Here is a 22,445-nt window from a genome sequence, read left to right as displayed (position 1 = left end):
ATCGAGTCTGGAAATGACCAGTTATGTCCCATATGTTAATACAAATATCGGTTACAAAGTGTGGGGTTGTTACTATAATATTAAACTGGTACAAAACAGCACGCATTACTTGAGTTAATATGGTTACAGTGGTTGCAGATTCATTCTTTTAAAGCCACAGTATGTAAGATTTTTTTATTAAATTATCCACACACTAAAAAGAACAGTAATATATGTTTTGATTTTGTTATATGTTTTGACTTATACTAACATTATTAAAAATGTTTTGAAGAATGTTCAAATCCAGAGAAATAATCCAGCATAATACAAGTAATATGTCTTTGTTTGTTGTGAATACGTGCCCTCTACTGGTAAAATTATATACTGCGCCTTTAAATGGGTGCATTGTGATTTATGAACACAAAACCAAAGGACAAAGTTACTCAAACATAGTTTATTCACTGCAATGCATTGGAATATTTCTGTTCTGCAGATGAAAATATACCTGTGCACGTTCTCATGTACAAATACAGTGGTCGAAATGTAAACATTGCTGAAGAAAATCAACAAGTTAGCATATTTCATATTCATTCAATGTCTGTAGCCTTTAACAGAATGAGGTTCCTTGAATGAAATCACAAGCAAGTGAATAACTAAACAAACAAATAATTAAGACCACATAATAGGCAGCCAGTTATTAAGATAAAACCAGAGCAGATGTTATTAAAATAATAAACATTCAAGAAGTGTCACGGCTCATTCAAAGTGTCTTTGACCTGCCAGTGTTGATGCATTTTAAATATCACTGAAAAGAAAAATATATACATGTGAGCTAGAGCTGTGATGAAAAATCATTCAAGAAATGAGTTGTGCATAGATTCTGAGATTTTCAAAATGCATTACTATTCTTTTTTGTATTAATTCTGAGCTTGTTCAAAAGAGTGCCACCTGCTGTTCAAAACTAGCAAAGCCTAGAGCGCTCCTAGAGCCAACAGAGCTATTTGGTTTTCAAAACTAGCCTAGAGAGCCATCTGATGTTCAAACCTAACCTAAAGTGCCATCTGCTGTTCAAAACTAGCTAGAGCATCTTCTGCTCTTCAAACCTAACCTAGAGCGTCATCTGCCGTTCAAACCTAACCTAAAGCGCCATCTGCTGTTCAAAACCCGCCTAGAGCATCTTCTGATGTTGAAAACTAGCCTAGAGCACAACCTGCTGTTCAAAAGTAGCATAGAGCACCATCTGCTGTTTAAAAGTAGCCTAGAGCACCATCTGCTGTTCAAAACTAGCCAAGAGCATCTTCTGCTGTTCAACTAGCCTAGAGCACCATCTGCTGTTCAAAACTAGCCTAGAGCATCTTCTGCTGTTTAACTAGCCTAGAGCACCATCTGCTGTTCAAAACTAGCCTAGAGCATCTTCTGCTGTTCAACTAGCCTAGACTAGAGCACCATCTGCTGTTCAAAACTAAGCTCAGATATGATTCAAGAGAGAATATCGATGCATTTTGAAAATCTCAAAATCGACGAAGAATCAATTTCTCGAACAATTTTTTGCCACATCTCTAATGTAAGCAAATATGTATTTTCATATGAAATCTGTGCTCTAATAAACAATGCAATATGAAGCGCAGCGCAGTCCTGAAATGATCACATTCACAAGAATCAAAATATGGCCTTCAACTAGCCCTCAATTATTTTTTCCATCTAAAAATACAAATTACTTGACATCTTTGTGCAAAAAGTGGATTTAAATTCTGGGTGACTGGTGAGAAAAATACACTTTACGACTTTTAAAAGCACATAGTTTCACAGCACTGCACTTCTAACACTCTTAAACATCAGTTCATCGCTCATATGATCAAATAAAACAAACCCAAACATCAGCCAAACACATTCAAAAGAGCTTTACAGCCGTATTTTAATGACATGCAGGCTGGAGAATCTAGATTATCATTATATAAAGAAAAGATCAATCATATGAGTGATGAATAAATCCCGCATTCATATATTAACAGTTTGGTCCACTCAAACATTACTTTTGATTATTAAATCCCTGCAGTCCATCTAAAAAGATCTAAAAACACCATCAAACATCAAACTGAAAAATAAAATGCTGACATATAATAGTGAATATAGTCAAGATACTGAAAATATCAAAAACAAAACCGAATGTGTTTTGGTGCAGAAGGTACAGTTGAAGAAAAAAAATATTACAATTATGAAATTTTCATTTCTTTTCAATTTCCCGAATTATGTTTAACAGAGCAACGAAAATGTTCACAGTATTTAATATTATATTTTTCTTCTGCTTATCTGGGGCCGGGTCGCAGGGGCAGCAGTCTCAGAAGAGAACCACAGATTTCCCTCTCTACAGACACTTCCTCCAGCTCCTCCGGAGGGATCTCGGGCGTTCCCAGGTCAGCCGAGAGACATAGTCCCTCCAGTGTGTACTGGGTTTTCCCTGAGGTCTCCTCCCGGTGGGACAAGCCTGGAACACCTTCCTAGGTAGGCATCCAGGAAGCATCCAAAACAGTTACCTGAGCCACTTCAGATGACTTCTCTCGATGTGGAGGAGCAGCGGCTCTACTCCGAGCTCCTCCCGGGTGTTAGAGCTCCTTACCCTACCTATAAGGGTGCGCCCTGCCACCCTATGAAGGAAACCCATTTCGACTTCTTTTATTCGAGATCATAGTATTTCATTCATGACCAAAAACTTATGACGATAGGTGAAAGTAGGAGCGTAGATTGACCGGTAAATCTTGAGCTTTGCCTTTTGGCTCAGCTCCTTCTTTACCACAATGGACCGTAACATCGATCGCATTACTGCTGCTGCTGCATTGATCCGCCTGTCAATCTCACACTCCATCCTTCCTTCACTCATGAACAAAAAGCCAAGATACTCCTCCACCTAGGGTAAAGACTTTCTTCCAACCTGGAATTGGCAAGCCAGCGTTTTCCAGTGGAGCACCATGGCCTTGGTTTGGTTCAGGGAGCACAGGATTTCATCTCTTGTTATTCGCAGATGATGTTTTGTTGGCTTCATCGGACATCGGTTTGCTACCGAGTGTGACGTAGCTGGGATAAGAATCAGTACCTCCAAGTCTGAGGCCAGGGCTTAATCTGTGCCGGAAAAGGCAGATCCGGCACCTCTGAAATCTGATTCGGCACCACATTTTACCTATCCCCCTCCTCACACGACCCCCAGCCCAGCCCTGTCCTGCTTTTTACTTTTTCCCTCGCAACTCCCAAATCCTCTTCACTTTTTGTCCGCGACCCCCCCGCCCTTCACTCTTAACTTTTGTTCTTTATATCACCACGCTCGCTCTTCTCTTTCATCCGGGACACCTCTCCCTCCTCTGGTGACATGCCGGATCGGTTACCCTGATCTGTTCCAGGACCTCGCAGTTTACAAATTAAGCACTGTCCGAGGCTACTGTTGTCCAATGACTTGCCTAATTAATCTAGTTAAGCCTTTACATTGGACTTTAAGCTGAATACTAATATCATGCAAAATATCTAGTCAAATGTAATCATCTTATTCTTCGCCGATGAGCAGGCGCAGACATTTGAATCTTTTCGTCTCGAGACTTCCTGTCTCATTCTCTTCCATTAATTTTTAGACATTAAAAACTGCTCGCTTCGCTGTTTGATGTTGCAAACTGATATTTCCTTATCATATTATTCTACTTGGTCTATAAAGTCTTGCAAACATTTGTTTGTAGAGCAAGTAGTTTGACCGTTTTCTGCCGTTTATTATTCCTTTTCATTTTTCCCACTGGCGACTGAATCGGAAGTTCTAAAACAATCGCGAAAACAGGCGCACTTCCACATTTTAGAATAAGGTCAATACGCTCTCATCATGGCAAAAACAACAGTAATTAGTGATTAGAAATTAGTGATTAAAATTATTATGTTTAAAAATGTGATGGAAAAAAACTCTGTATTAAACAGCACTTGGGACATTTTTGATAAAAGGTGAAAATTTCACAAAAGGGCAAATAATTTAATCTTCAACCGTACATGTTTGGTCCTTCATGCATTCATGAGAAAGTGATTGTAGCCAGCATCAAAAATATGAGTTACGAGTTTGAATTCAGAGGAATGCTTAAGTTCAGTTTTTGTCGCCAGTCTCTCCCGTAATTGTCCATTAGTGCTGGTTTAGGATCTGTTACCTGTGGCTTCACTTTAAAATCCACAGACATAAACTGGTCCTGGATCAGCCTCTACCTCAGCCGTGCGGAGAAGCAGCGCATGTACTCGGTCATCCAGCGCTCGTCCGCCACACTCAGCCCCGACCTCCTGCTCTTCTCCACGTCAGCTGATCGCGCTCTCCAATGATCAGACGCACGCCCATTTTTTTTCGACTCCCTTCGTGTCTGGACGCCTACGTCGGCCCGATGAATCTGAAAGTAGATTGAGGATTATTTATATTGTTGGAAACAGGGTTATTAGAGCTTTACATTTTGAAATTAGCATTTATTTTGATACTATATAAAAACATTATTAGTTTTAGTTTGATTCATTAATTTAGTTTCAATCATCGTTTTAGATTATTATTTTTATTATTTTTTAATATGATTTTATTGAATGTTTTTAGTGCAAAACATCAAATTCCTGGCCACACACAAAAAATATAACAACAATAATAATAATTAATTATCTTCATTCATTCATTCATTTTCCTTTGGTTTATTCCCTTATTTATCAGAGGTCACCACAGCGGAATGAACCGACAACTATTCCAGCATATGTTTTATGCAGCGGATGCCCTTCCAGCTGCAACCCAGTACTTGGAAACATCCATACATAATCATTCACACACTCATACACTACAGACAATTTAGTTTATTCAATTCACCTATCGGCATGTCTTTGGACTGTGGGGGAAACCAGAGCACCCAGAGAAAACCCACGCCATCACGGGGAGAACATGCAAACTCCACATAGAAATGCCAATAGGCCCAGCCGGGACTCGAGCCAGCGACCTTGTTGCTGTGAGGCGACAGTGCTAACCACTGAGCCACCGTGTCATCTTGTTTTAGTTTTCATTTACTAAAATAACCTTGGTCGGCACTCTTAAATCAACTCAGTTGGAGTTTTCTAATCTAGACAGTTAATAATCCACTTTGTTTAACCTACTAAACCTTTTGTATACCAGAGACTGTAATCTGGACGCAGCTCAAGTATATCAGCGCTCTATCCTGAATAATTCACTGCTTCCACATGCAGAGTCAGATATCACACGCGCCTTCATTCCACTGATTAGTACACCACCACTGTTTAGTAGCTCCAAAACGTCCTTCTTTGTATGTATGATTTATTTCAAAACACACTTGTGATCATTGCTGACAGTGCAAAAAGAGCTCAGTGGTTAGCACTGTCGCCTCACAGCAAGAAGGTCTCCGGTTCGAGCTCCGGCTAGGTCAGTTGGCATTTCTGTGTGGAATTTGATGTTCTCCCACTGTTGGTGTGGGTTTCCCCCACAGTCCAAACACATGCGCAATAGGTAAATTGAATCAACTAAATTGGCCGTAGTGTTTGAGTGAATGTGAGAGTGTATGGGTGTTTCCCTGTACTGGGTTGCAGCTCGAAGGGCTTCCGTTGCATAAAACAAATGCTGAAATAGTTGGCAGTTGGTGACTCCTGATGAATAAGAGACTAAGCCGAAGGAAAATGAATAAATATTAGACTTGCCTAGTTAATGTAGTTAAGCCTTTAATTTGAGCTTAAAGCTGAATAGTAGAATCTTGCAAAATAACTAGTAAAATAATATTATTTTATTTATGTAAATACTACTAAATTATGTACCATCATCATGGCAAAAAAGTTTTTAGAAATTACTTGATAAATTTGGCTACAATTTTGGTCTATTTTGTAACACCTACACTAGCGAATTAAAGTAATTTTAATATTTGGCTACCTCTACAGCATCAAATAAATAAATAAATAGATATTTTAATATATATCTATATCTGTCCAGAAAACATGATAAATATAAGTAACTGCAAATATTAATTTTAAATATCTTCATGAAATGTGTAAATGTATCATAAATGTCTGCAAGAATATATAAAGATATAAAATAATTACACAATATTTTTAAAGATGTAGCAAAATATATAGTTGAAATTATTTATATATTATATATATTGAAACTAGTTTTAGCCAAAATTATTAGCCCTCCAGTGACTATTTTATTAATCAAGTATTTTCTAAATGATGTTGAACAGAGAATTTTTCACAGTATTTCCTATAATATTTTTTCTTCTTGAGAAAGTCTTATTTGTTTTATTTCGGCTAGAATATAATCAGTTTTTCATTTAAAAAAAAATATTTTAGGGTCAATATTATTAGCCCCCTTAAGCAAAGTTGTTTTTATTTGTCTACAGCAGTGGTTCTCAAACTTTTGTTCACCAAGTACCACCTCAGAAAAAAATTAAGTACCACCATAATGAGCAGTATTGAAATACAGAAGTGTAGTGGGCCCAGTAAAGCAGCTAGAGCTTTGTACAAGTTGTGTACTTACATGTAAAGAAAAAAAAAAGTAAAAACATCAACATTTAAATAAAATTGTGTTTTTAAAATTTCAAAATGATAAGTTACTGTTCTTAAAAAGTAAAAAAAACTCCTGTAAAGTATTAACATAGTTAATTTATCAACACCTAGAAATATAGGCTACATGTCATCATATTCATATATAAATCATTATTTTACACAGTTTTAAAGATATGTAGTATGTACATTTGACATATTTGATTCCTCCGCGTACCACTAGGAGGAAGCCTCAGTTTAAGAACCACTGGTCTACAGAACAAACCATACAATGGTTATACAATGACTTGCCTAATTACTCTTACCTGCCTAATTAACCTAGTTAAGCCTTTAAATGTCACTTTAAGCTAAACATCTACAACTTATGGCTATTTCATGGAAAAATAGATATGCAGAAAATAGTCCATGATAAAAACAAAATTGATTTACGAAAAAAAGTTGCTTACACAAATATGTAGGACAAAAATAAATAAAATTCACACACAATATATTCTAAGTTAAATATGATTTTACAGTTAAATTTTTGATAAATCATTTAAGATTTTTCCCGCTGGTACCTTTTTAAAAATGTCACTTTAAGGCTGCATTTACACTGCAGATCTTGATGGTCAATTCTGATTTTGTGACTGTATCCGATTTTTTTTGCAGAGCTGCTTACATCATCTTTTAAAAGTGACTCGAATCCGATCGTGTTCATTTACACAGCACACGGCAAAGGCGCAATGACCAAGAAAAATAAAGAGCGGGCGCTGACTAACAGCTGATAATTAAAGAGTGCTCTTTCCTCTATTCCTCTATGTAATCTGTTCGCAGCTTTTGACAAGCTGTTTTACTATAGTTTATGACAGAAAGGTTCTCACTTGTTCATCTTCTTTTGATATATAGGCTTTTTTTAACCTTTAGGCATCTTAATGTAATGTCCATGGCGTGATTTATGCGTGTGATGTAGTTATGCACTAGTTTTATATTAGTTTATATTGGTTACGTGGCAGACATTGCGCACTGTCTCTCTCGTTAACATGCTTAAATGCCTGTGCTATTTGACAATATAAAAGCTGTTTAAGTCCTCGTGTATGAGATTTAAAGTTTGAGACTCTGCTGAAGTCTGTTCTGAAAGGAAAGTGTCAGACTTGATGTCATTTGCTACGGTTTTTTAATGACGCGCGACTCGCATTGACAGGTCAAATCCGATCAACTGCTTATACTGCAGACACGAGAACACCGATCACATTCATATCGGATACATTTCCACATATGAATTAGTTCTGAATCTGATTTGAGTAAATCGGAATCCATGTGATTTGTTCCTGCTTTCACGTACATGGGCCAAATCCGATCTGTGCCACATGGGAGAAAACCATCGGTATTGAGTCACTTGAACAGTGCAGTGTAAATGCAGCCTAAGCTAAATACTAGAAAAATATCAAGTGAAATATAATGTACTGTCATCATAGCAAAGGTAAAAGAAATCAGTTATTAGATTGCGTAATTAAAACTATTATCCTTAGAAATGTGTTGAACAGAAATTGGGAAAACAATATACAGGGGGGCTAATAATTCTGACTTCAACTGTATAGATATACAAAATAGCAAATAAAGAAAATAAGTCTACTAAAATCAAACAATTAACATCTACAGATATTTGTAAATGCTACAGAAAGCTGCAGTTTTCAGCAGGCCTCACCTCTCCAGCAGAAACAGACGCTCTTATATTTGGTGTCCTCCTGGTCTCGATGTGTCTTTCTGCCCAGTCGTAGCGGATAAAAGGCCGTCTGTTCTCGCGGTTGGACGTCCTCTCCTTGGAGTTGCCCGGAGGTTGGCTCTTGGCCCTGGATGGCTTTCTTGATATTGATATTCGGGATTCATCGCTATCCAGATCTTTATTAGGGTAGCACGGCTCTGAACGGGGCGCCCGGTGTCTCTGACGCCGCTTTGGAAAGGATTCTGACGGTCCGTTGCTAGTCACAGCTTTGTAACCATTTTCTGTGATATAAGCAAAATGAGTGTCTTTATATCAAGGTTTCATTCAATTCATAAATGGAGAAAGTGAAACTCAGGGTGCATTCATTCACACTTGCAGCTTAGTTCTCTTGGTTCATTTTGTCCAAAACAAAAAAATGTTACACACACATACACACATGATAACTGCTTTTATAGCATATTTTGCCAGAGAACTTAGCTGTCGTGTTCTGGACTAAACCAAATCTTCTTACGTCATGTCCTGTTTGTTTATATCTCATTGATCAATGTATCATTCGTATTTCAGTCGTCTTAAAGTCTGTGTGAACTTGAAGTTGCTGAGACTTATTTCAGCATGTTGATGTACTTCCAACAGAAATTGAATATTGAGTTGGGGGCGGGGCTTATTTTTGCACATCATTCTTTCTTAGTAAGAGGGGCGTGGCTAAGAATATTGTGGCTGAAATGTCAAACTGACATCAACAAAGAAGGAGCCAATCCAAACGCGCATGCAAATGGTTAAAGGTTGATTGAAGAATACCTAAATAAAAAAAATTGTTCAGTGGATTAAGTTGCATGGATTAATTGTTCACCTAAAGCAGTGGTCACCAAACTTGTTCCTGTAGGGCCGGTGTCCTGCAATTTTTCGCTCCAACCCTAATCAAACACACCTCAACAAGCTAATCAAGGTCTTACAAGGTATACTTGAAACACCCAGGCAGGTGTGTTGAGGCAAGTTGGAGCTAAACCCTCGCAAAATAAACATTGTAAATTTAGGTTTCATATAAATTTTATAATCCTCATAAACCATAAGTTCATCCATTCATTCATTTTCCTTCGGCTTAGTCTCTGATTTATCAATGGTCGCCACAGCAGAATGAACCACCAACTATTCTAGCATATGTTTAAGCCAGGGGATGACCTTCTAGGCACAACCCATGCACTTTTGCATTCACAAATGCCAATTGGCCCAGCCGGGACTCAAACCAGTGACCTTGCTCTGAGGCAACAGTGCTAAACACTGAGCTACCGTGTCGCCCTTGAACCGTAAGTTCATTCATTCATTTTCTTGTCGGCTTAGTCCCTTTATTTATTCCGGGATCGCCACAGCGGAATGAACCGCCAACTTATCCAGCAAGTTGTTATGCAGCGGATGCCCTTCTAGCCGCAACCCATCTCTGGGAAACGAACCGTAAGTTGCATAATGTTATTTCAGTATGATGACATTTATGCATCTGAACCTGAATATTGAGTAGGGGGCAGGGTTTTATTGGTTTGATCCTCCTCTCATCTTTCGCTTAAAGCAAACTAACGGTTTGACAGGCGTGGCTAGGCATATTTAGCCCAATCCATCAAACTGGCATCATCAGTGAAGGACTGTCGTAGAGTATATGCAGAGCAAGTGTTTCTTCCCAAGTTCCCATACTGATAAACTTACGGTGAACAGTTAATATGATTTTTTTTTCCATTTTATACGGCTCCTTTTACAGCAGGGATGTCCAAACTCGGTCCTGGAGGGCTGGAGTCCTGCGAAGTTTAGTTCCAACCCCAATTAGACACACCTGAACCAGCTAATCAAGCTCTTTCTAGGTATACTAGAAACTTTCAGGCAGGTGTGTTGAAGGAAATTTCAACTAAACTATGCAGAATACCGGCCCTCCAGGACTGAGTTTGGACACGCTTGTTTTACAGCATCAATGTTGTAATGTAATTAAAATATAATCAGCTAAATAGACTTTGGCATTCTTTTAATTGCTTAAGCGTAAAACCAGATGAAAAGTGGTTTATCTTCAGGATTAGCAGGCTAGTGCAGAACTCCATTGAATATACTGGTGTAAAATAAATGTTCATATTTTAAAGACATGGCAGGGAAATGTAATTTAATGCAGTGTTTTTGTACAATCTGAGGCCCACTTTATATTGATATGACTCAGCCAGTGGAGATTGCTGATTTTTAAATAAAAAAGGCCTTAAACACGCCAATTTTGTAATGGCATACAGTTCACCAGAAGCTCTTGACCCAGGTTACTGACAAATTAAAAGTCCTTCCGCATACTTCTGCATTTACCCTATTGCAGAGCGTAAGTAAATGGTCAGATTTTGATTACAGATAAGCAAAACTGTTCAACAATGCGCACAATGTTTTTAACAATGTTTTTAACTGTTCAACAAAGCGCACTATTAAAATAAAACCTGTAAAATTTTAATTTATGCAAATTTAAAGGGGACCTGTTATACCCCCAATTTTAGAAAATTTAAAATAAGTCTTTTCTGTCTAGGGTGTGTGAAACTTTGTGTCGTTTCAGCTAAAAATATCACACAAATAATGTTTTATAACTTCCTGAAACGGACCCTTTTAGGCTTCGATCGTAATTGTGGAGTGTCACTTTAATTTTGGTGAGTGTCACTTTAAATTCAAATGAGATTGTGCTCTTTTCAAAAAAGGGCGGAGCTATTAATGCCTGCGTGTCAGCATAGTGGCAGATTCACAAACAAGACAACTCTTCTATGCTAATGAGAGAGAGATCGTCACTAGTGGGCGGGGCTTTCCCCTTCTAATAACATGTATAAAGGGAGAATGTCAATCAAAGTGTTTCTGCAGACTGCTTTTATCAATTGTGATTATAAAAAATAATATTAATTCATTTTACCATTAGAGGCTGGATATAATCACACAACTGTATAAAAGTGATTCTGGCATAAAAGCTCCCTTTAAAGGTGATGAGATCAAGAACTGAAACCTACCCAGACGAGCAGCGCTTTCCAAGGTTGCACTAGAGTCTGTGTGCACTTCTCCATTCACCTGCGGTTTCCAGGAGTTCAAAACTTCTGCAGTCTCGTTCTTGGACTCCGATGAGGATATGTAGTGTTTGGCATTTGGGACGTTCACCTCTTGGTGTTTGGGACTGGACGTTGCGCTTGAGTCTGACCCGCTGTCCCATCCCTCAGCGAAAAAGGGTCTGTGTGTTTGCTCCATCAACCTCCGCGTAAGTCTGTATTTCAGAGAGTCCTCATAAGATTTCGAGAAGGTCTCCCATTTTGGCTCCCTGTACTTCTTCATGTACTCTGTCTTCTTGGACATCATGTTGTTATTGGTAGACATTTCTCCTGAGTCAATTGGTCACCTGCGGAATGAGCATGATAATGAAGTGTCAAGTGCAAGTCAATATGCGCACGCGCAAATCAATCACCATCTGTCCTTCGTAGTAGCTATAATGTATGGCTTATTTTGTTATTGCACATGCCTTACCGTGCACAGTGGAGTGTGTTGTGTTATTCCAGATCTACGGTACGGCAGGTTACAGCCCAGTGCCCACATTATTTATTTATATTCTTTACATAATACATAAGCCGATGTCACGTCCGATCTTTCAAAAGGGACATTTCTTATGTCTCGGGACGTCTTTAATACACCTTTATCGTGTTTATTAATAAATCGTGATGAATCTATATCGCATTTTTAAAAGCTTGTTCAAAAAAATAACCATATGCTTTCAATTATACACTCCGTTTGTTTTTGTTTTTTATATTAACAAATTATTTAAGTACGATTGGCTTATTTATTGGATTAATAAAAGCGTCTGTAGTGTCAGCGCAGTCTGTTTACAGGTCTGCTTTGAGTATGTAGGTAAACACTGTCTCGGATAAATGTAAGCGCTTTAAACTTACCCTCTCTTTCTTATCCGTTTCCGTGGGCTTTATCGATTGAGGAATGTCTGCATTGTGTTGCTTACATCCTTACGAATTACAAATGCATCTGTCCATTGCTGAGCGCCTGCTGCGTAGTAGAAAAACAACCCTCTCGCTGATATTCTAGCTTTGGCGATTTACAATGCGCATGCGCAGAGCATCATTCCTGACTGAGGACTTGATGCGCAAGTATGCATTCGCAATCCAATATACCGTTTAATTGATCCTAACTTCATTATAATCACCTTCTTTGTTGCAGAGGGTGGTGGAGGATGTTAACTATTTGTTTTATTCTCCTGTAAACGATATATAATTTACACGACAATGCCAGTTGTAACAGGTGACAGTCACATAGTCTACTACATTCCTCTCGCTACTTGATAAGACTATACAGCGCATGCGCATGACAGTTTATTTATTGTTTGACATGGACATTCCAATTACACTGGACAACCAAATGCATTTAATTCATTCTCTTGTCAGCTTAGTCCCTTTATTAATCCAGGGTTGCCACAGCGGAATGATCCGCCAGCTTATCCAGCAAGTTTTTTACGCAGCAGATGCCCTTCCAGCCACAACCCATCTCTGGGAAACATTCACACACACACACACACACTCATACACTACTGACAATTTAGCCTACCCAATTCACCTGTTCCGCATGTCTTTGGACTGTTTAATTAATTGTCCCACACATTCATCTTCCATTATAAACAACCATAATAGTTTATAGATGTCAAGTTACAGACACAACAAGACTTCTTACTGTGCAATTAGTCTATAAACCATCTGAGAGGTTGTGTCGGTGTTGTTTAGTCTGTCTCAGTGTGTGTTTTGAAATAACATTAATGGACAAACACAATGTTTAAAAATACATGTTCAGTTTTATTTGTCTGTTGAAGTGAGATTAGTGTTGGTCATCAGTGTACAGTGGAACGTATGGCACTGGAATCTATTAGGGAGCTGGAGTCCTTGTCGTTTCTTTTAAACAGCATCCACCAAAATACCAAGCCATGGAAGTCAGTAATAAATACAGTTGTGTGCAATGAGAGCGCTTGGTATTTCTGCTGTCCCTTGATGCTAGTGTCTTTTTTTCAGTTTATGCTTTTAAAGCTCGCCCCTATGTCATCGCTGTAGTAAATCTGTCCACAGGAGCAAGGAATCGATGATTAATTCCTGAGCAGGAGGCAATGATAGGATGTTGAATCGTGTGATTAGAAGCATTTGCGGTGCACGATGCTAGGGCCGGCCTCGTCGTATTCCTGCTTGGTGATCCACATCTGCTGGAAAGTGGACAGAGAAGCCAGGATGGACCCGCCGATCCAGACTGAGTATTTGCGCTCAGGGGGAGCAATGATCTATAGAGGAGGAAGAGATCAAGTAATACTTAGAAAACCAATTTGTGTGCACGTCAACACATGAGCTGTTTTGGGGAAAAGTAAACATTTTTACTTTAGGGTTCCCACTTCAAAGGTGACCTTTTAGTTGTATAAGATTTAAAATAAGTCTCTGATATCCCTAGAGTGTGCATGTAAAATATGTAGAGTGTGCATGCACATTTATGGAATGTTTCAGCTCCAAACATTCCATAAATATTGTTTTTAGTAACTTTGAAACTGACTATTTTTTGGCTTTGAACCTAATTGTGTAATTTTGGTTGTTTTAAATTCAATGACGAGATTGTGCTCTTTTCAAAAGAGAAGCTACAAATGCCTATGTGTCAGCATAGTGGCAGATTTAAAAACAAGCCTAACATCCTATGCTATTGAAGGAACCCAGCAGAGACAGAACATCAAAATGACGTCAAACTGACAATAGGGGTCTGGCTGCAGACCCGGTGCAGTGCAATCTGTGTTGCATCCAATGCTTTTTAATGGGCTCACCTGACCCTACCCGTCACAGTGATGTCACTAGCTCCATTTGAGTGCATTGTGTCTGACATTGCATCGCTGAGTGATGCAGTCTCAGCTTGCATCATACAGGCTGCATCCAGATACTATTGAAATTGACGCTGCGTTTTGTTTGGAAGTGAAAATTGGGTTTACGTCAACAGCTTGATGTAGTGTGGACGTTACCACTATGATGTCTTTCAGACGTTTGATTTTGGTTGCCATATCTGACAAATAAATGTCAGTTTTTGACGTTAATATGAGGTTGATATAGGATGTTGGCTCGACATTAGATTTTGCTCACTTTCTAACACAACCTAAAATCAACCAAATATCAACGTCATTTGACGTAATTATTGGACGCCAAAATAATAATGTCCTTAGATGCTGGCTGGACATTGAATTTTGGTCACCAGATGTCACGGCTTAAATTTAACCTATTATTAATGTCTTATGATGTTGTGTGGTGGCACAGTGGCACAATGGGTAGCACTGTCGCCTCACAGCAAGAAGGTTGCTGGTTCTAACCCCGACTGGGTCAGTTGGCATTTCTGTGTGGAGTTACCAAGTTCTTCCCATCTTGGCGTGGGTTTCCCCCACAAGTCCCAAGACATGCACTATCGGGAAATTGCATAAGCTAAATTTTCCGTAGTGCATGTCTGTATGTTCTGGTCCTCGAGGTTGGGGAGCCCTGGGAGTAAGTATGATGTTGTGTGCTGGAAGAGAGCATCACTAATGGGTGGGGCTTTTCCCCTCTGATGACACGGGGAGAACATGCAAACTACACACAGAAATGCTAACTGACTCGAACCAGCAACCTTATAAGGTGATGGTGCAACCCACTGAGCCATGTTAAACTGTAACTTTTAAAATTTTTGTTTTTTTTTAACGAAACAATAAGCAAAAGCATGTACTGTATAGAAAAATACATTTTGATAAATGCTAACTAAAATTTAAAGCAAAACAAATATCCCTGGTATGCCATTACTTTGACAAAAATATAATAAATCCCTCACTTAAAACATTGGGAATACTTTTTTTTTATTTCATGTTATTCATTAAATGTCCCGTGGGAACCCTGTTAAGCCTGGTTTATACTTCTGCGTCAAGTGACCGGCGTAACTCACGGCGCAGGCAACGCGCGCAGCTGTGCATTTATACTTCTGCGCGCTGTCTCTGTTGGTCTGCATTAACATTTCCAAAACGCTAGTTGGCAGTGAGGTGTAAATGTTCCTCTGTGTCGAGTTTCTTCGCTTTTGTTTTGCTTTTCCTGAACACTTCCTGGATGTACAACTTTAACTATGAGGTAAACACAAAACAAAACTTTCCATCCGGAGCTCCTTCACGGGACTCCACACTGGTAAACAATCGCTCGCGCCATTCGCGCGGCTCTCGGTCCCGCCCAGACTCGTCAGTGCTACCAAGCCGACCAATCACAGAGCTTGCGATACGCGTCGTTGCGACGTGTAGTTACATTTTTTGAAAGGTGCACGTCAGCGACGCCGATGGCCACGTCGAAGGGCTATGCGTCAGCGCCGTAGCATACGCCGGTGTTTGACGCAGAAGTATAAATCAGCCTTTACTTTGAAAGCACACTTCCCTGTTCTAATCTCTACTATTTCACGTCTCTGTTACCTTAATCTTCATTGTGCTTGGAGCCAAAGCTGTGATTTCCTTCTGCATGCGGTCAGCAATACCAGGGTACATCGTGGTACCACCGGAGAGTACATTGTTGGCGTAAAGGTCCTTTCTGATGTCAATGTCGCACTTCATGATGCTGTTGTAAGTGGTCTCGTGAATGCCAGCAGACTCCATACCTGTGATTTGAGAACAGCAAATGGTTACTTACACTGAAAAAAGTGTTGCATGCAAAACTGTTGCAAACAATTTATTTGTGTTGAATTTAAACAAACAAATTAAGTTTAATAATGTTCAACTTAATTTGTTTGTTTAAATTCAGCGCAAATAAATTGTTTACAACAACTTAACGTAAAAAAATTGAGTAAATCCAAGGAATCATCTTTGAATGATTTTTTTCAGTGTACAGGCCTAAAACGCAAGGCAACTGATGACGTTCGATGTTTTCAGACAACATACCAATGAAGGAAGGCTGGAAGAGGGTCTCAGGGCAACGGAAACGCTCATTACCAATGGTGATGACCTGACCGTCAGGAAGCTCGTAGCTCTTTTCGAGGGAGGATGAGGAGGCGGCTGTGGCCATCTCATTCTCAAAGTCCAGGGCAACATAGCACAGCTTCTCCTTGATGTCACGGACAATCTCACGCTCAGCTGTTTTAGACAATGAATGACAATTTTTGGTTATCGGCAGGCTAAACACACCGATGCACAGATTGTTTGGTTGTTATATCTAGGCCCACATGGAATCTACACAGATCTTAAAAATTGGTTCATTGCAAGCAAATGGCTCAAATAGCAGTAAAAATGTGGAGACACACACCAGTTGTGACGAAAGAGTATCCACGCTCAGTCAGGATCTTCATCAGGTAGTCTGTCAGATCACGACCAGCCAAGTCCAAACGCATGATGGCATGAGGAAGAGCGTAACCCTCATAGATAGGCACATTGTGGGTCACACCATCACCAGAGTCTAGCACAATACCTAACAACAAGAACAAGAAATCAGTCAGCCAGAGCAACAGTAAGCATGTTTGAATGGACATCAGAGTTTTCGATCAGCATTTGTGACGTGTTTTTTTTGACACCAAGGTGTCCGCTGGGTTACATAATCATATAATTACTATTCTTTCAATTTGAGTCTTACCGGTGGTACGGCCAGAGGCGTAGAGGGACAGGACAGCCTGGATGGCCACATACATAGCGGGGACGTTGAAGGTCTCAAACATGATCTGGGTCATCTTCTCGCGGTTAGCCTTGGGGTTGAGTGGGGCCTCTGTGAGCAGTGTTGGGTGCTCCTCAGGGGCCACGCGCAGCTCATTGTAGAAGGTGTGGTGCCAGATCTTCTCCATGTCGTCCCAGTTGGTGATGATGCCATGCTCGATGGGGTACTTCAGGGTCAGGATACCTCTCTTGCTCTGAGCCTCGTCTCCAACGTAGGAGTCTTTCTGACCCATACCAACCATCACACCCTGGAGGAACACGGGATCTCATCAGAAACACTACACCACACTACAACCACAAAACATTATACAATTCTGAGTGTGCCTCACATAGGTGAGTGGGCTTGAAAAACCACCTGCAGGAATCACACTCTTTCATCTCTTTGACACTTTAACCAACACTTGGACACGTTTTGGTTGGAGTGAGGGTAACGAGAATAAAACTGATACAAAAACATGAAGCAATTAAAATCTTGGGAGTAAAAATACGTCTTCAACATTGTTTTAAAAGATGAAGTTGTTAATAATTAATATTAATACAGTTTCTACTTTGAAGATGCTTAGGAAATGTGTTTACGGTAAATTCAGATTTTGTCTTAATTCTTGAAAACTCGGTTTCATGATCCCTGAGAGAACAGGAGCACGTTCAGTCAAACTAGTTTCAGTAAAACTATAATTCCTCAGTTAAATAATGAACTTAGAGTGTAATATTTATTCTCATTATATATATATTTTTTTTTATATAGTAAAGTAAAAACTAAAGTTCCCTCCGGGCATTAATAAAGTCTGTCTCTCTGTCTGTCTGTCTTATTCAAAGCTTTAAAAGGTCCCATGAAATAAAAATAAAACTGTTTAGATGTTAGTATTTGTCTGTTAGTTTTAAGGATATCTATAAGTTAGTTTGCTCCAAAATGATGACACAACTTGCATTTAGAAGTTGTAAAACTGATAAAAACATCCTAAGCTTGCAGTTTGCCACCTTCGCCTAAATCAGGGGTGTCCAAATTCGGTCCTGGAGGTCCGGTGTCCTGCTGAGTTTGGCTCCAACTTGCTTCAACACACCAGCCTGGACGTTTTTAGTACACCTAGTAAGAGCTTGATTAGCTTGTTCAGGTGTGTTTGATTAGGGTTGGAGCTAAACTCTCCAGGACACCGGCCCTTCAGGACCGAGTGTGGACACCCCTGGACTAAATGGATAGGTGATTTTTTTGACATCACCTCATACTTCAGTTTCTCAATAAATCTCATTAACTCTCATTAAATCATCTGACCCATCTTCAAGACACTTCTTATTTGCTTTTCATTTAATGCGCTTGAGCTCAACTACTCTCACTGGCAGAGCTGTGAGAAAAACAAAATGCTATTGGCTGCTTTTTAAAAAGGGGAGGAGCAACTCTTTGCCCTGCACTCTCTTCATTTTTCAGTTAAGTCTATGTCAAACATCGAATTAAAATTGCACATTTCAAAGCACTTCACGAGACCTTTATTTCATATTTCAGGATTTTACCTGGTGACGCGGGCGGCCGACAATGGATGGGAAGACGGCTCTAGGGGCGTCATCTCCGGCGAAACCAGCCTTGACCAGGCCTGATCCGTTGTCGCACACCAAAGCTGTGGTCTCATCATCGTCACACATCTTGATGGGTTCTACAAACAGACAAGGCAGGTGAGAAAACAAATCCACACAAACTTCATTAAAAATGGTCTATATATGCACAGCTAATGATTTTCAGCCACTGATAAACTTCCGGTAAACGGTTTATGTGACTATTTTCAATTTCATATGGTTTCTTTAACAGCATCGATGTTGTGATGTAATTCAAATATAATCAGGTAAATAGACTTAAGCATTCATTCAGCTGTTCATGTGTAAAACAAGATAAAAAACACTTAAACAAAAGCGTCTTCAGAAGCAGCAGGCAAGCGCTGAAACTCCATTGAAAATACTGTGGTAAAATACATTTTCATATTTTAAAGAGATGGCACAGATCAATGTAATTTAATGCAGTGATTCCTGTCCGGTCTGAGACTCACTTTATATCGTATCTCTATCAGGCAGTGAAGATGCTTGATTTTTAAAGAAATCAGATCTTAAACGTGTTGAATTTGTACAGGAAGCGCTTGAACTGACTTACTGAAAATTAAAAGTCTATATGCATATATCCAACCCAGATAGTAATTTGCTGAGAATTGATTACTTTATCTTAACCAAGCATCTTAAAAATGTTCAGTTCACAATGGGTTACTGTTTAACTAAGTCATTAAAGGAATAGTTCTCCCAAAAATTCTGAAAATGTATGTGTTTTTTTTCTACTATGGATGTTAATGGTGACAGATTTCAGCATTCTTCAAAATGTCTTCTTTTGTGTTCAACAGAAGAAAGAAACTCGTATAGGTGTACAACCACTTATAGGAGAGTAAATAGTAAATTTTCATTTGGGTGAACTTTCCCTTTAGATCAGAGGTGCCAAACTCAGTTGCTGGAGGGCTGCTGCCCTGCACAGTTTAGTTCCAACCCTGCTTCAACACACTTTACCTGCAGGCTATAAACAAAACTGAAGGACCCAATTCGTTTGATCAGGTGTGTTTAATAAGGGTTGGATTTAAACTGTGTAGAGATACAGCCCTAGAGAAATTGAGTTTAACACCTGTGCTTTAGATTACAATTGTTTATTCAGTTGGCTAATTATATCAAATATTAGTCTTTCCATTTGTATTGCCATTAGCAGCAATATTGTCAGATAATCAACAATCAATTGCATATTATATACTAACATAAATAAGTGTGCATTGCTGATTCAATGATTTCAGCATTATAATATTTCAGAATTTTAATAAAAAAATATATAAAAATTTAATTGATATTGTGTTTATTTGGTTATTCAGTGAGTTGGATTATGATAGTTCAGACTGCATTACTTAGATATTAAAATATGTACATTTAATGCCATATACTACATATGTACATTGAATTTTAATTAAAAAGAAGAGAATAGTTGTTAATATTGCTAAATATGATTTGTATTTCCATTTTTAGAATATCATCAAATAGCCAACCAAGTTGTAATCAGTTGCATACTATATACTAACATAATCACAGTACTGCTTAACTACAAATTAAATAGATAAATAAACACTTGGATGTTTTTGATGCTTATAGTTTAGACTGTTTTAACATTTAGTCATTTAAAAATTATAGTTTTAGAAAAATTGTATTTTTGAAATGGTAAGTTTATTTACTCACCCTCAAGTTGTTTTCAACCTGTATACATTTCATTTTTTGCGCAAATCAAGTCAAAACAGGACATTTTGCCACCAGCTACTAGTTACAAGTCAACATTGAGTGGTATTGCACATTTTCAGGTAACATTAAGCCATCCCTTTAAGATTTACCGAGAAAAGTTTACTCTAACATCACTAGATCTGTTAATTGAAGCGAATTAAAACAGAACAAGCAGTTTACAATCGATTTAGCATTCAATATTCACATTTACATCATTATAAATGTTTATAAATCGCTAGTAGCTGTTAATACTGCGTCCGCTTCTCATTCAAATTCATTAATGCGGGTGCGCGTTCCCGCGGCTGCGCGCTCTTACCTGCCTCTGCTCGTTCTCGTGAGTCCTGAAGTAAAGCTGAAGCGCTCCCGCTACACACAGTGACCTGCTTAAACCTTCATCACATATATATATACACAAACCCGTCCTCTGCTTTTATTGCTCTTCGGACAACCATTAAGGAATGTCAATGCATTCAAACGGAATTCCTGCCGATCCTCGTCCATATTTGGGTGTTGGTGGGTCGAGTTCCGGGCGCGCGGGACGCTCCATATATGGACCCCAAAGCACGGCGGGCGGTGCAGGCCCGTGTAAGGGAGTCCGGGGCCACCAGTGGACACAGGAGCCCACACTGGATGTCTGTGGACAGCATTTCAAAATAAGGGCATGACAGTGGGTGGGTTATGATTGTTTACCATTAGGAAAACACAACTTCTTTGCTGGAAGATTAGTATAGTAGTGGTAATTTTAACTATAGCGCTGTCAAAAAATTAATCATATCCAATATAACAGCTTGTATTAACATATATACATCTATAATTTACATGTAGGCTTAAAATATATGTATACTGTAGTGTTTAGTCTTTAGGTAAAATGCTATATATATACTAAAATATATATATGATCAATTAGTATATATGATCAATTAGCATATGTTTTAGTTCATCATTGTAACTTATTAAACTATGTTAATCATGTTCTAACTTAATTTGATAAGTTACATAAATACTGTGTACACACACACACACACACACACACACACACACACACACACACACACACACACACAATCATACATCAATAGTTTATTCAGGTTTCAGATGATGTATAAATCTAATTTTTTATATATATTCAGTTGAAGTCAGAATTATTAGCCCACTTAAATTATTAGACTAATTATTAGATTATTTTTCCCCAATTTCTATTAAACGGAGAGAACATTTTTTAAACACATTTCTAAAGTGATAGTTTGTTGTGTAGACTATCAGGAAAAAAGATAGCTTAAAGGGGCTGATAATTTTGACCCTAAAATGGTTCTTAAAAAAATTAGCTTTTACTCTAGCTGAAATAAAACAAATAAGACTTTCTCCAGAAAATATTATCAGACATACTGTGAAAATTTCCTTGCTCTGTTAAACTATTTGGGAAATATTTAAAAAAGAAAAAAAATCATCGGGGGCTAATAATTCTTACTTAAGCTGTATACACACACTTATGGCTTGTTTTGTGGTCACGTGTCATATAGAAAGTTTCAGTATTTTCAATGTAAAAAACTGGGTAAGGTCAGGTAAACCAGGCAGTCTATGAAGTGTCTAGCCAATAACCAGCATTAATTATTGTGGGTTGTGGACAGTCTGTTGGATAGCTATTTCTTCCTCTTCCTTAGAAAGCCACAGATGCAGAAGCTTCATGTCTAAAAAAAGGATGAAGGAAAACAACATATTAAAAAGATTCCTTGAGTGCTTTGTTTAACTCAATTTTAACTTAAAGGGGTAGTTCACCCAAAATTCTGTCATTTACTCTCCCTTCACTTGTTACAAACCTTTAAGTTTAATTTTTTTTCTGTTAAACCCACAGAAAAATATATTTTGAAAAATGTTAGAAACCTGTAAAAAATTATTTGCATAGTATTTTTTCCCTACCATGCAAGTCAAAGGTTGCAGGTTTTCAGCTTTCCTCCAAATATCTTCTTTTGTGTCCGACAGTATAAAGAAATGTATAAAGGTTTTTGGAAATATGTGATGAGTAAACAAGGAGTACATTTTCATTTTCCCTTTTACACAGCCACCATATTAGGCCTTTAAAAGGAGAAACGGCAATGTATTTATGTGCGTTATGTAATAATACTTCACTGTAAAAAAATATGTCCATAAATTAGCAGCTTTCTGTATTTTGGGATTTGCGTTATGATTTTTCCCTGATTATTTATGCTTTCGATTTGCATTGTGGGACCTTGATCTTTC

At 38.4% G+C, this 22,445-nt stretch overlaps 2 protein-coding genes across 6 annotated transcripts; both read right to left on the bottom strand.

Annotated features, from left to right (window-relative positions):
* Window positions 1-413: 413 nt before the first annotated feature.
* Window positions 414-12,310, bottom strand: ccsapa (centriole, cilia and spindle-associated protein a). 2 transcript variants are annotated; one of them, XR_012382323.1, is made up of 5 exons: window positions 12,157-12,310; window positions 11,233-11,612; window positions 8,213-8,511; window positions 1,384-4,379; window positions 414-1,325 (listed from the first exon to the last, which is right to left on the bottom strand). XR_012382323.1 is itself a non-coding variant. In XM_005160158.6 (4 exons), exons 2-4 carry the CDS (start codon window positions 11,588-11,590, stop codon window positions 4,200-4,202), a joined length of 837 nt encoding a protein of 278 aa, XP_005160215.1. In that variant the 5' UTR covers window positions 11,591-11,612; window positions 12,157-12,310; the 3' UTR covers window positions 414-4,199. The 2 variants fall into 2 exon arrangements, 1 of the variants encoding a protein (XP_005160215.1); XM_005160158.6 differs by having other exon boundaries at window positions 414-4,379.
* Window positions 12,311-13,041: 731 nt separating this feature from the next.
* On the bottom strand, window positions 13,042-20,615 carry acta1a (actin alpha 1, skeletal muscle a). Of its 4 annotated transcripts, none has more exon segments than NM_001017750.1 (7): window positions 13,042-13,535; window positions 15,702-15,883; window positions 16,164-16,355; window positions 16,525-16,686; window positions 16,849-17,173; window positions 18,432-18,571; window positions 20,524-20,615. In NM_001017750.1, coding segments are annotated over 6 exon segments (1,134 nt in total). In that variant the 5' UTR covers window positions 18,561-18,571; window positions 20,524-20,615; the 3' UTR covers window positions 13,042-13,391.
* Between the last annotated feature and the right edge of the window lie 1,830 nt (window positions 20,616-22,445).

This window comes from Danio rerio, chromosome 1 (assembly GCF_049306965.1).
Source record: "Danio rerio strain Tuebingen ecotype United States chromosome 1, GRCz12tu, whole genome shotgun sequence".
Lineage (NCBI taxonomy): Eukaryota > Metazoa > Chordata > Actinopteri > Cypriniformes > Danionidae > Danio > Danio rerio.
The sequence above is the reverse complement of the archived record's forward strand: the minus strand, read 5'-3'. Positions and strand labels throughout refer to the sequence as shown.

What these genes read in the sequence shown, in the direction of transcription:
- ccsapa (XM_005160158.6), bottom strand. Translation starts at nt 11,590, where the DNA reads ATGTCTACCAATAACAACATGATGTCCAAGAAGACAGAGTACATGAAG. An exon ending in GGAAAGCGCTGCTCGTCTGG is followed by an intron (nt 8,512 to 11,232) that starts GTAGGTTTCAGT and finishes CTTATATCACAG; the next exon opens with AAAATGGTTACAAAGCTGTG. An exon ending in CGTCTGTTTCTGCTGGAGAG is followed by an intron (nt 4,380 to 8,212) that starts GTGAGGCCTGCT and finishes ATCTACTTTCAG; the next exon opens with ATTCATCGGGCCGACGTAGG.
- acta1a (XM_068219246.2), bottom strand. Translation starts at nt 18,560, where the DNA reads ATGTGTGACGATGATGAGACCACAGCTTTGGTGTGCGACAACGGATCA. An exon ending in ATACTCTTTCGTCACAACTG is followed by an intron (nt 16,356 to 16,524) that starts GTGTGTGTCTCC and finishes TGTCTAAAACAG; the next exon opens with CTGAGCGTGAGATTGTCCGT. An exon ending in CTTCCAGCCTTCCTTCATTG is followed by an intron (nt 15,884 to 16,163) that starts GTATGTTGTCTG and finishes CTCAAATCACAG; the next exon opens with GTATGGAGTCTGCTGGCATT.